Source organism: Cuculus canorus, chromosome 2, assembly GCF_017976375.1.
Source record: "Cuculus canorus isolate bCucCan1 chromosome 2, bCucCan1.pri, whole genome shotgun sequence".
Classification (NCBI taxonomy): Eukaryota; Metazoa; Chordata; class Aves; order Cuculiformes; family Cuculidae; genus Cuculus; species Cuculus canorus.
In genome coordinates, this window is record NC_071402.1 from 56,162,835 (window position 1) to 56,176,759 (window position 13,925).

The 13,925-nt window shown below is 43.6% G+C and overlaps 1 protein-coding gene across 2 annotated transcripts; it reads left to right on the top strand.

Moving 5' to 3' along the window:
- Positions 1 to 328: 328 nt before the first annotated feature.
- TUBB6 (tubulin beta 6 class V) lies at positions 329 to 9,643 on the top strand. 2 transcript variants are annotated; one of them, XM_009567991.2, is made up of 4 exons: positions 329 to 486; positions 1,942 to 2,050; positions 3,140 to 3,250; positions 8,011 to 9,643. In XM_009567991.2, exons 1-4 carry the CDS (start codon positions 430 to 432, stop codon positions 9,072 to 9,074), a joined length of 1,341 nt encoding a protein of 446 aa, XP_009566286.1. In that variant the 5' UTR covers positions 329 to 429; the 3' UTR covers positions 9,075 to 9,643. The 2 variants fall into 2 exon arrangements, with proteins under 2 accessions (XP_009566286.1, XP_053914876.1); XM_054058901.1 differs by lacking the exons at positions 329 to 486; positions 3,140 to 3,250.
- The last annotated feature ends 4,282 nt before the right edge of the window (positions 9,644 to 13,925 follow it).

Below are 13,925 nucleotides of genomic sequence, written 5' to 3' on the forward strand. Positions count from 1 at the left end.
CAGCAGGATAGGGAATGAAAGGAGAAGGCAAGGATGCCCGCTTGCAGTTCCCTGGTGGGTGGAAGAACCCAGGCTTGCAAACACGGTCTGGGTGAGGAGCACAGCGGCGCTGGGAGACACTTCTGGGGCTGAGGAGCCCCTCGGGACCTTCATTGCTGCTGGCGTGGATGTCACAAGATGCCACCCATCCCTGCACCCTGCGGCGGGGCTGAGCCACTGGCGGGGCGGAGTTGGGAGTTGGGAGGAGGTTGGTAGCTGGGGGGAGGTGGTGGCCATCAGCTGCGCGGGAAGGGGGAAAGGGGAGGAAGAGGGGGAGGAAGAGGGAGAGGAAGGGAGGAGGGTGCAGAGCCCATAAAAGCACCGCCCGTTCGGCTGGCGCCGCGCATTGCTTGGGTGGGTGCTGGAGGAGAGGGAGGGAGAAGCGTCGCCATGAGGGAGATCGTGCACATCCAGGCGGGACAGTGTGGAAACCAGATCGGGACCAAGGTGAGCCTGAGGGGTAGCTGGAGCTGCCACTGCCTGCTCGTGGCTTTGCGGAGCCTCTGAGCGCCTTGGAGGGGGCAAGATTGTGCCCCCCCCCTTCCCCCTTCAGCCGTCCGAGAGGCGCCGCGAGCGCTCCCTGCGCATCTCCCGTGACCATAAAAGGCTTTGGGAAGTTCCAAAAGCGAACGGGACTTCTCGGGTTTAGGGTGTTTTGGGGTTTTTTTTGTCTTTTTTAAAATGGATTAAAATGATCCGAGTGCTGGAGCCCCTCGGCTATGAGGACGGGCTGGGAGAGTTGGGGGTGTTCCGCCTGGAGAAGAGAAGGCTGCGGGGAGACTTTATTGCAGCCTTCCAGCACCTGAAGGGGCTACAAGAAGTGCTTACTATTACAAAAAGTGGAATATTTTGATTAAAATTAAAGTAGAGTGAAGTTTAATCCAAGTAATTGTATTTTTTATAAGTTAGAGTGACCTTCTGGTAGCATGTTTTTTTTCAAACAGCGTTTCCCAGACATTGTTCATTCTTTGGAGATGAGAACGCCCTGTGTTCAGTGTCATCTGCGCTGAGCAGATGTGTCTGCTGTGATCCCCTCTGCCTGCAGCCTTTCCCCATCTCAGGGCAAGGGCAGGCAGAGCTGGAGCCAAAGCTCCAAATCGGCGACAGATTAGACTGTGTGTGAAGCTCATAATAACATTAAAATCAGTCCTTGGAAAGTAATGGAATATGCATAAGACCTCTGGGAAAAGTTATGCATATGCCTGTAAGTGGGAAATGCGCCTGCCTGGTCGCACACGATGGGTGGAGATCGTTCCCTCGTGTTGCCCAGCCCTGATAAAGGATGTGTGCTCTCTAAAACTCCAAAACGAGTCTCAGACAGTTTATTTACCGGCGTTTTTGGTATCAAAGGGAGCCTACAGAAAGCTGGGGAGATGCTTTTTACTGTAGTGATAAGACGAGGGGGAACGGCTTTAGATTTATATTTATATTAGGCATTAGGAAGAAATGCTTCACCATGAGGGTGGGGAGGCACTGGCACAGGTTGCGCAGGGAAGCTGTGGCTGCCCCTTCCCTGGAGGTGTCCAAGGCCAGGTTGGATGAGCCTTGAGCAGCTTGGTCAGGTGGGAGGTTTCTCTGCCCATGGCAATGGGGGTGGAACTGGATCATCTTCTAACCCCAACTGGATGAGGTCCCTTCCAACCCAAACCCATTCTGTGATTAGTTTTATGATTAAACCGGCCAGGCCGTGGCTGAAAAAGCAGGGAAGGGCGGCAAAAGTCCAAGCAGCCCCCTCCAAACATATTAAAACCTTAAGTCCTGGTGGCTGGCCGTAGGGGGGGGTGCGGGCACGCCAGGAATCCGGCAGCTGCGGGAGGGCAGGGCTGCTCCCCGCCTGCCACAGAGCCCGCCATGCTCCGCAGGGATGTTCCCAACGCACCGCTTCTTTTTTTCCTCCCTTAGTTCTGGGAAGTGATAAGCGATGAGCACGGCATTGACCCAGCCGGAGGCTATGTGGGTGACTCAGCGCTGCAGCTGGAAAGGATCAATGTCTACTATAATGAATCATCTTGTAAGTGTGGGGTGGGGAGGGGTGCGGGAGAGAGGGGCTCTGGGGGCTCTTTCTGGGTGCAGAAAGCTGGGAGAGCCAGTTTGTGAGGTTGGTGAAGTATTGCGCCATGCTGCTCGAGTGCCCCTTGGCTGATCCCAGCTCTCCCCATGATACTCAGAAAAAAATCTGCTTTCTTATCAATTGATAACTGGGTGTTGCCTCCCCAGGGAGAGGGGAATGGCACAAGAGGCTGTCCTTAGGTTCTGGAGGTTTGTTTATTATTTAGCACTATGCTAGGCGTTTGCTCTTCTAATGTATGATTGTTTCATCAGATGTGTCTTATTAATTTCCCCAAATTAAACTGTTGGTTATATGAGCCTGCATCGTTGTTACTCCATCTCTGATTTCGTGAGTGAGAGGGTTGGGCCACAGGTAATGGAGAACTCAACAGTGATTCATTAGTAAGATGCCAGAGGTAACCAAATATTTTGAGTCACTCTGGTGTTGAAAGGTGTTCACAGTGAAAAATGAGGATGGTGAGTCCTTTGGTCTATTGACATGAACCTGCAAATGTGAATGTTCCTTTTTTTGTCCGGTTCATGTTAATTCATTTTTCTTGAACAGCTGCATATAGATTCTTTATTTTGTGCTTGTGGTAAATGTGCTAATCTACTACTATTTGCCACTTACACCAGGTAGCTCTTTCAGTGGAGCTTTTCTAAAAGCTTGTGAGATGTGTTAGGATCACTTGAACACAAACCCTTCACTCACTCCAGAAAATATTATCTACTTTCTTTCCTATATGTCAACTATTTTCACTAATCAGAAACATCCTTCCCTTGTATCTGTTGCTAAAAAAAAATAGCTTACAAAATGTAATATACTATCTGTAGGACCCAAATGATGTCATGTCTATTTTTCAAGAAGAATCTATTTGTTCCCGTGGTGATGGGTTTTTTTTACCACCATGACTTCTTGTATAAGAAGTATTTGTGTATGTACAATCTATATTAGACTAATAATGGGGGACATAATGTATTTGTGCATTGAAAGCTATAAATATCTCAGCTTATTTCAGAACATTAAGGCCATGCTTGCTTTTCATTGTAGCCCAGAAATTCGTACCAAGAGCAGTCTTAGTGGACTTGGAGCCGGGAACCATGGATAGTGTCCGATCTGGTCCTTTTGGTCAGCTCTTTCGGCCTGATAATTTCATCTTTGGTATGTGGATGTCACTTTCAAAAAACCAAAACTATCCAAGTGTTTGATTACCAAGTGAATGGTCAAAAAGCATTAAAACACCCTATTCAAAAATAATAGCATTGAGAAATCCTAATAGCTTAACAGTACAATTCCAATTATCTGTAAGTCAGCTAAAATCCTGTTAGCTGAAAAAGTAATTCTTCTGTAATCATTCTTTCAGTTAGCAAAGTGCTGGAAGTTTTCTATGGCATGGAGATAAGGTACACTTGCTTTCCGTATATATGAACTCCAGCGAAATGCTGAGAAAGCTTCTTTACAACAAAATGCATGGAAATTCTGCAGAAAATGGAGAGAGGGGAAACTTCGACCACAAACCAAACAGACTACTCTTCAGTTCACATTAAATGCTTGAGCATGAAATTGTTTATAGGCTGTGTAATTAAACTTTTTCAGCAGATCCCTTACATTATATTCAATGGTAGATGAAGACCAACTGCAATATAGAAAACACTCACATATAGCCAGTTACTGGGCTATTTTCCAACATAATGAAGAGCAACCCAAGAGCATGTAGAGAGTTTCTGATTTTGCAGCATCCTTGCAGAGAGTTGTTTTGGCTTTTCCTCTTTTACTTTGGACTTTTGTAGTACCTTCCATCTAAGCTTAAGAATGCACATTACCAGGATTAAATTTTATAGCATCTGTATGAAGTATGGAAGCATTTTTGGTCCGTTTGCACTAAAGGAGAAACAGCCTGAGAAAATTAATTCATCTACTTGCTGAAAACTGCAAGTCTGAAAGCTATCATGAGAACTCTCTTGTCCTTTTGGTTTCCAATTCTGCACTAGACACAAAACACATTTCCTCCTGACAAGGCAAACTTAAGTTGCAACTTAGTTTGCATGAGGAAGTTATGTTAACATAAGGAAGGAACATAAGGAAGGAACAATGCCAACGACAGACAGAAAAGATAAACATTATTTGGGTGGTATAAAACAAACTTAAGTCTGGGTCGTTGCTGTTGAGGTGCAGAGTAAAAAGCCATACAGTCACTTTAAGCCCTTAACTGGCTGAAAACTTTTAATGCTATCCTCATCGCTCTCCTTATACTCTATGGCAGAGATGTTGAAGGTCTCTTTCAAAGGAGTTTTAAGTTACAGTATGGGGAGAAAAGCCATAGAGATAGGCAGCTTTACAAAGTATGTTTCTGTATTCGGGTTTCTTCTTTCACTCCCTTTCCCCTGTGTGGACCACACAAGCCCTCTGAAAGTTAGTTAGCCTGACCTATGGAAATTCCTGAACTGGAGCTTTACAGTTTGCATACCACCAGTAAAACCAGAGCAAAATCAATTCAGAGTGTCTTCAACAATAGTCCTGTTCACTCTATTCCTTTCCTGCCAAGATAACAATGAACCAACAGCATGTGATCAACTCAAATCTGACAGAAGCCCCTGCCAGCATCAGGCACTGTCCTCCCAACCTGCTGAATAATGCAGAATGGCTGCCTGAGTGCTGAAGTAATCTTCTGTGTCAAAAGCCAACAAAGCAATTTGTTTTCTCTTAAAAATCTGGCCTGGGCCCACAAAGGATTTTGTGGCAGAAGCTGGCAGTTCCATGCTTGCTGTACTGCAGGTTGTTAGGACTTATTCTGTTGGAAGTATTTTCTGCCTCTGCTTTTATGTACCTGCATGTGCCCCTGTCTTCATAGCACAAACCCATGGACCATCAATCGGAATTTCATTCGGATGTATTGAGTACATGATCGCACACTCCAGATACAGGAATTTTGGTTCAGACCAGCAGGAGAGTGGGATGAACACAAAAACAATCCTTGTGGTTCTTGCTTGTGTTGACAGAGTAGTGATCTAAAAGATGAAGAAATGCAGGCGGAATGATGTTGCAATACAAGGTCTCCTGGCCTTCTAACAAACATATGACTGCCCACCAGGAACTGCTGTGAACTCCAGTGAGCTAACTCTTGTTAGCCAGTTTTTGTTTCTACATCTTTGCATTTGTTATTCTTTTCTTGTGTACACCCCTCATGCTTTACTCTGTAAGATACCACCCAATTTAAGTTTTCTGAACTGGTAGGGGCAATCCCGCAACGGCTGTTAGCCTGTCAAAGGAGCTATCCTTCCCTCTCTAAATCATACCGTGTTCTGCACCAAGGCTGTTCATACTGGGCTTCTAAGCATTAGTGTGCAGCTACTCATCTCTCTGCCCAGGTTTGTCTTTTATTTCAAGCAGTGAAGAGGAAAGGGGTGAAAGAAGATTGCAGGAAATAGTTCCCACTTCAGGGATTAAAAATAAGTTTACTGTTAGACAAATAGCTTCTGTGGGTGTGTAGCTCAACCTGAATGTGTTTGATAACCTTACAGTGTGCTGGAGAAAAGAAATAGTGGGAGAAGGATCTGAGGGTACCAAGAGTGCAGATATGTTATGGGATTGTTTTGTGTAGACTTCCTTTAGATCTTAGTAAATACACAGTGAGAAAAGGCAAAGGTGGCTGCATACAGTGCAGAGCTTCCAGGACTGGCATAAGATCTGTCAAATCCTGATTTTTGTGGACACAGGCTTATTTTCTGCCTGAAAATTTAGTCCTCGTGGAGTTACATCATTTTATGTGTTTGTCTAAGATTTTCAGAGGTCTGGGAGGTATTTGATAAGTGGAGGGTGTGCAGTAGGGTTTCAGAGGATCATGATCAAGTCTTCTGGGTGTGTGGCAGCCGACACAGAGCCGTGGCACCTCCAGGCCTGTTATTGTCATGTGTAAGAACTCTGGAGCTTCCAAGGCTTGTTGTACGTGTTCTGTGTGGTGGTGGTCTTACAGTTCTATAGAGCCAGTGAGTCTGGAGGTATCGGGTTCCTGGGCATATACATGCGGACAGCAGGAAATTTGAAATGAAAATCCCGAAGACCATAGGAGAGGTGGCTGAGTGCCAGTGTGGTTATACCAGGGTAGCAGCCCATAGTTGTGGGCTGGAGGGAATCCATCAGTATTGGCATAGGCAGCCGCTGCTGCAGTTACACTCAGCAGTTTAAACGCAAAGGTGGCATTAGTGCAATAGAAACAGGCGGCGTCTCGGTTTGTGTGATTCAAGTGAAGATTCAGGGAGTGCAGCACATTGGAGGACCTGAAGGAGGACAGGTCCACCTCTATATTAGGCATTTTGCTGCTGAACTGAATCTGCAAACTAAGCAAAAGCAAGTAAAATCAGTCTCTACTCATTCTCCCCTGAAGAAACATATTTTCCTCATTTGTGAGAGTAATTCCCATTCTCCTCTTACCTTATTCTTTGTTCCTGTTCTTTATTCTCTCTTATTCTCTATTCTCTCATCCCACTGCCCACTGGAGAAACATTATATGGTGTTTACACAAGGAGCAGTCTGCAAAATAAAGTCCAAAACTTAGAATTTAGCTTTGTTAGGGTCCTTCTGAATTTTGGAGTGATGTCTGTTTGCTAGTGTGCAGCCTGATGTGCTGTCCTGTCTGTAGTAGGGGATCTGCTTAAGCAGACCTCAGGCGTTTACAAGCATATTTAATTCTGGAAGGATATTACTTTGTGCTTTGCCCAGCTGGGCAGGAAGTGCTGAGCTCCCTAGGTTTAAAGAGAGAAAAATAGAGCAACATATAGAACAATGCATTAAGTAACCAAATACATCGTCAGGAAGCCAAGCATTTATGCAGTGAAAATTGCATGCATCACCTTTAAACAGTATTCCAGCAAGCAGTTTCCCTGATTCATATGTTTGGCACCAGCACAGTGCACTGTGAATTGAAATGAGACCTGGTAATAGGAAGGAAGGAGAAGGTCTTGGAGCACAATGCAGAAGCTGACAGCCCCATACCCGAATTCTGAATCTATTGCTCTCTCTGAATACCACTCACAAGAGTACCACTAAGTGAGTTCAGCAGTGCTATATGTATAGTAGTCACTGTGGGGTATGGGTGTGGTAAAAACAGCTCCCATTGTATCCTTGTTATCCAAGTAATAACAAAGTAGTGACATAGCAAAGGATCCAGACTGTCCATCATAATAGGAAATAAAAGGAAAATGGAAGCCGTGGAGAGAAAACGAGGGGCTCATGAAACATCAGTAATCCAGTTTTACAAGCTTCTTTGCAGATCCTGAAGAACAGTGAGATTGTAGGGAAACCAGTCAAAGCTAAAAGGTGCTTAATAACTCCCACGTTTTTGAAATAACATTCTTGAAGCTTCTGTCAATCAGTATTTTCATTTAGGCTAGGTAACCATGAATTAAAAAAACTATAGTTCTCGATATAGCAACTTAAATAGGACTTCTGGAGCTGAGCCTTATACTTGAATGATGACAATGCCGCTGTCTCACAGGAACAGTCCAAGAACCTTTTGTTTAGAAATGTGTATCTGTGATTTAGCTCTTTGTATACACCATGCTTCTTATAAACAGAAACTATTTAAATATTAAACAGTCATCTTGTGTTTATGGAATAAGCAGGATTGGAAGTGTGAAAGCTTTCAAAACAAGGAGTCAAGGCCATCTTTGCATTTGTGGAAGGTTAAATACCAGAAGAGAAATAAACCACTCAAAGGCATAAATGAAAACTACCAGGGATTTGAGGCGAAAGGAGGCTATGTAAAAAGTTTATGTAGATGCTTCCAAAGATATTTGTAGGCAAAACTGGAAAGCACAGATTTATAGCAGCTCTTGTTGCAGATGTGAATCCATTTGGCACGCGAATACCAAACCTTACCAATAATTTTGTATATTTTCTTTCCCTATTGTATGTTATTTTAGGACAAACTGGTGCAGGAAACAACTGGGCTAAAGGACACTATACAGAAGGGGCAGAGCTGGTTGACTCCGTACTTGATGTAGTAAGAAAAGAGTGTGAACACTGTGATTGCTTGCAAGGATTTCAGCTCACTCATTCCCTGGGAGGAGGGACAGGGTCTGGCATGGGAACCCTACTCATCAGCAAGATAAGAGAGGAATATCCTGACAGAATAATGAATACGTTTAGTGTCATGCCCTCTCCGAAGGTTTCTGATACAGTGGTGGAGCCTTATAATGCTACACTCTCGGTCCACCAGCTGGTTGAAAATACAGACGAAACCTACTGCATTGACAATGAAGCTTTGTATGACATTTGCTTCCGCACCCTGAAGCTCACCACTCCGACATATGGTGATTTGAACCACTTGGTATCTGCTACCATGAGTGGGGTGACTACATCCCTACGTTTTCCGGGCCAATTAAATGCTGACCTCAGGAAGCTGGCAGTAAACATGGTCCCTTTCCCACGCCTTCACTTTTTCATGCCAGGCTTTGCTCCTTTGACAGCCCGAGGCAGCCAACAATACCGAGCACTCACTGTTCCAGAGCTCACCCAGCAGATGTTTGATGCCAAAAATATGATGGCAGCCTGCGACCCGAGGCACGGGCGATATTTGACAGTGGCTACCGTCTTCCGTGGTCCCATGTCCATGAAGGAGGTCGATGAGCAGATGCTGGCTATCCAGAACAAGAACAGCAGTTACTTTGTGGAGTGGATCCCAAACAATGTCAAGGTGGCAGTGTGTGACATACCGCCTCGTGGCCTCAAGATGGCTTCCACATTCATTGGCAACAGTACTGCTATTCAAGAGCTTTTCAAAAGGATCTCGGAGCAGTTTTCAGCCATGTTCAGGAGAAAGGCCTTCCTCCACTGGTTCACGGGAGAAGGAATGGATGAAATGGAGTTTACAGAAGCAGAAAGCAACATGAATGATCTGGTTTCAGAGTATCAGCAATACCAAGAAGCAACAGCAAATGATGGAGAGGAAGCATTTGAAGATGACGAAGAAGAAATCAATGAATAAACAAATTGGGTGTGCTGTTTTCTGGGTTAAATTCCCAGATCTGGGTTTCTAATAATTAGGCTTATAAATCTTTATGTAGGCTTAAAAAGAAAAAGGGGCGTGAGCCTCAGATGTTGCAGGTGCTCTTCAGAGTCCATTGAGGTTGCTGAGAACCAAGGACATTCAGCATTTCTGGAAATCAAGCCATTTCTAATCATGAGACAAACAAAAGGCATTCAGTTAAGTCTTTGGCCCAAGAGTCTTGAACACAGCTCTTGGTCGTTTCGGAATTTTTTTTTTCCCAAAGTTTGTCATCCATAAAGTTGTACAAGAGGAGACTAACAATAAGCATGAAAATCTACAAAATAGAGCTGCACTATTTTTATCTAATTATGAGTAAGAAAATCATGTGGTTTTGAAGTATTCCTTCACTACTGAGTGTACAACACTGAATTGCCAGGAACAAAATTTATTCATAATAAAAAGAAGGAAAAGATTTTAGCTATGCTGTACAGTAACTATTATCAATGATATTTGACCCCTGTTCTCTACAAACAATAAAAAAAGGATTAGTATCTTCTCAAGCAAAAGTGTTTTGGGCTGTCAATGCTATATAAATATCCAGTGAGCTACAGGCCAGGGGCTGGATTTATGCTGTGTGGATTAATCCGTTGCTGCTGAATAATCACAGATTATGTAGAATCATAGTATAGTTTGGGTTGGAAGGGACCTTAAAGATCATCTAGTTCCAACCCCCCTGCCATGGGCAGGGATATGTCCCACCAGACCAGGCTGCTCAAGGCCCCATCCAACCTGGCCTTGAACACCTCCAGGGATGGGGCAGCAGCAGCTTCCCTGGGCAATCTGTGCCAGTGCCTCACCACCCTAATTTCCTAATGAGGAAATTCTTTCTTCTGTCTATACAGAAATTCTTCCTTATATCTAGGAAAATATGTAGGAAATATATCAATTTGTGATGTGTTCTTTAAGGACCCTTGAGGTTTAAAGTGATACCCCAGTATCTTGCTGGTCCCCTGTCTTTCTGGCAATCAACAGTTACTGGTTGTATTTCTGACTCCATTCCACCCCATAAGGCTGAAATTCAGGTACTCCACAGAACATGGTGAAGAGGGGACATAGGCTTTGTGTCAATATATTTCATTACATAAGTATGCAAGTTCACCACACCTATAAATGCTAGGCATGTCTTGTTACCAGATAGGTTAAAATCACTGGACAGATTAAGGTTAAAATACAAATAAAAGTATTTATCCACAGTTTTCAAAAGGGCTGGTGAAATGGAAAGATGAGCAACCATTTCTTTTCTTACACTAAGGCTGAAACAGAAAGGTCTCTGCCTTACCCAGCTGACTTGCCACCTTGACACAGTGACTGTTGGGCACACTTTGTGCATACTGTATATTTCTGCCTATATCAATTAAACAGCTCTTCTCCATTACAGAGTTTCTACCAGAGAACACTCTGTCTACGTGGAGTCTCTTATTTAGGTCAGTTTCTAGGCAACAAAACAAGCAAACAAAGGATAAACCCTCCGGAAATCCAAACTTTAAATGTTTCGGGAACTCTTTGCAATTTGTTTTTCTCACATCTAGAGCACTTTTTAAGCAAAAGTGTTGCTCAATACGTAAAAAACACTTTTCAAACGTCATATATTTCTCAAAGATCCAAACAAAGATGGTACTAAGGAGATGGTGTGTTTGTTAGTTTGGGGTTCAGTGAAGGAGACAGTATTTTATGAAGTACATGGATCTGGCAACTGTTAATCACATCATAAGCTGAAGCTGTCTGCCCAGTTTTATTCTACGTAGAAATGGAACTAAACTAATTGGAACCAAGTACAAGTTTTCCTTATAAAGTGACTTCATGGGTTGAGGCAAATAGTTGTTAGAACATACCAACCAGACTGGCTTTGGCATTGGTGTGTAGGCAGTGCTTGGGAGGACCTGGCTCATCGTCTTAGGGGTCATGATGGAGTTAGCAAATTCACAGGGGCCACATTCTTTGTGATGGTTAGCAATGCCGAAAGGATTTATGAATGGCAATAGAGCACCTTTAAAGATACATTTTACAAATATTGCAGCTACGCATTTAGCATGCTGTGACATTAAGCTAAACTGAAGTATGCGTTAAAGAGAAATTACCATTTCGTGCAATACAAAGCAAAATCCATGGTTGTCACGGTTTAGCCCCAGCCCAGACAATTTCAGCAGCTAAAACTGAGCAGTTGGGCTCCCAATTCCCTCCCTTCCCCACCAAGGAAAGGGAAAAGGGACACGAGAGGAAAAAGACCTGTGAGTTGGAAGCTAAAACTACAGCTTTAGGGAAATAATAAAGAAAATAATAAAATACATACAAATATATGAGCTTGTGCCCCCACCCCTCGATGACTACATCACCACAAATGCTGCAGAGCAGACACTAAGGAAAGGGTCCAAGGTTAGGAGGGATCTGTGCTCGGGAGCTGGATTCAGGAACTCACGCATCCAGGATCAGGGGCACACAGACAGATGAGGTCCTCACTTGACATTGGCCATCACAGAAGAGGGTGAGACCCTCATGATCTCTCATTTTTATACAGAGGATGATGAATATGGGATGGCATGTTCTTGGTCAGTTTTGGTCATTTGTCCTGACTGCCCCTCCCTGCAGGTGAGACCCTTCTTCATCTTTGATTTATGGGACTGCAGTAGCTCAAGAATGTCCTTGGTTATTGCAGGAATAAGTATGAGCAATGACCTTTCCGCATACCAGTGCCTTGTTTTATCACTTCTTGAGACACTGAAAAACATGCAGTTAACTTTCAGAAAATGAAGTTACTTAGACGAGACTGAGCTGAAGTCAGAAAACTGATTCTGCTTTAGCTCAAACCAGAACAATAGTGAATAAAGCCATTACACTTAGAAGTTTAGTTGATGCCTTGTAAATGGCAGGCAATCAGCTCAGGAGGGAGGAGAATGTGTTACAGGCTCAGAACCTGCCATCATACAGCTGTGGCACAGACTTCTCTATTAAAGCACTATCATAGCTTCTGAATTAGTAGAACGAATGATCTTCCAGCTTGTGGAAGTGCATTGTATTATAATACAGAATTCATAACCAACTCCCAGCCATAAATTCTGATCGTACTATAAAAAAGAAGTTAATAGTTTAAATGCCAAGAATCTTGTGATTCCTAAATAATTATTTCCTTGGTGAACTACCTTGTTCTTTATTGTTTTTCATACACTGACTCAAAATCCAGAATATTGACTCTGAACCTGTGGAATCCAAACCTGACAATGTTTGCTTTGATCCTGCTTTGACTCACAGACGTTCTTCCACATATGTTTACTTGCAACTGTTTGATGTGAATTTCTACAATATGTGGAGGTGGTGGAGGCAAACTAATGCCCGCTTTGGAAAAGAAAGGAGACGGCTCTTTCATCTGATCTTAGGAGGAAAAAAAAAACAAGCTACCAAAATGAACCCTGGAAACTGTAGTAGGAACATTGTCAGAGGACCAGCTTTCATGCAAGCAGTAAGCAAGTCATGGGAAGCACAAATGCTTCCTGTTCAGAGAAGCAACTCTCTTCCTTTCCTGACATAAAACTGGAAGTTCTTTTAGTAACACATTTGGTGAACAATTCCTTCAATTGTACTTCTTTTCAAATAACTTCACACTTTTTTCCTTGGAAACTTCTCTTTTGAAATCTGCCTGCCGAGTCCCACCTAGCTTTGCTTCTCTTCTTTTCATGTTCCCCGCCTATATGTTTTTTTATTTTCCAACCTAGTGTCTTGCTGTGCCTAACCCACTTTTATTTTCGCTCCTTTTACTGCCTTGCTCCTGACCAAATATTTAGAAGCAGGCTGCCAGGACAAGCCAGACCTAAGAAGACCTAGAAGTGCAGCTCCCAGTATTGCTCAGACACAAACACCTCTGGCAAGACCAGGATGAGGGGAAAAGATGGCAATCTCAACCACTGACACCACTTGAAAACAGGGAGTGGGGAAGGTGTGCCATGGGAAGAAGGTGTGGTATCAGGACAGAAACAGGAGTTGAACCTGATGGATCAGCTGCTTTGCAAAATTGCTCTGGTCAAAGCCAGCAAGGAACTGGGCAGACCCTTAGTTTACAGACATGACAGTCCCTGCACAGGCTACCTTAACCAAGTCCCTGTAGACTCTTGATTTCTCTGCAGCTTTAGGTTATGTCTTTGCTTTTGCATTTGCACCTTAGGAAAAGGTGGTCACCTCCTGGGAACAGGGTCAGGCTGGGAAAGAGGGTCTAAACCTGCTCCTTCTTCCAGCATTAGGAGGAGCAGGGAAGTCAGTACCTCCCTCAGTGCTGTACAAGCCCCTTCTCATTGGAACAGCACCACTCAACAGGTTTGCAACAAAAATTAATCTGGCCTCATTGGCAGCCGCAGCACAGACTAAACTTGATTTTCTTGATTAACGTTAAACCACCTGAAGTCTTACTTTTATGAGTAGGAGGAAGATAACAGTCCTCTTTACCTAGCCTACTTCTTTAAATAGCTTACCCCCCCCCGACTCCCTATCTTTGTTTTGATTCCAAAATCCCATCACAGTCAAATACTTCCACTTTTGGCACAAAATACTAAGACTTACCGAGGCAAGACTAGACAAAGTAAATTAATGCTCTAAAATAGGGGCAAAGGGACCTGCCTCTCCTTACATTATCATACACTTACTAGTTGCATGCCACAAACAAACAAGTGGAATTAAAAAGTAGACAGCCCAACAGGGACTAAGAGAAAATATTTCCTGGAGAGGAGATAGCTCTTTTACAGTCTGGTAGTGCCATGGTGAAGTTAGAATTGGGGTGGTTTTTTTGTGAGGGAGATGATTGGT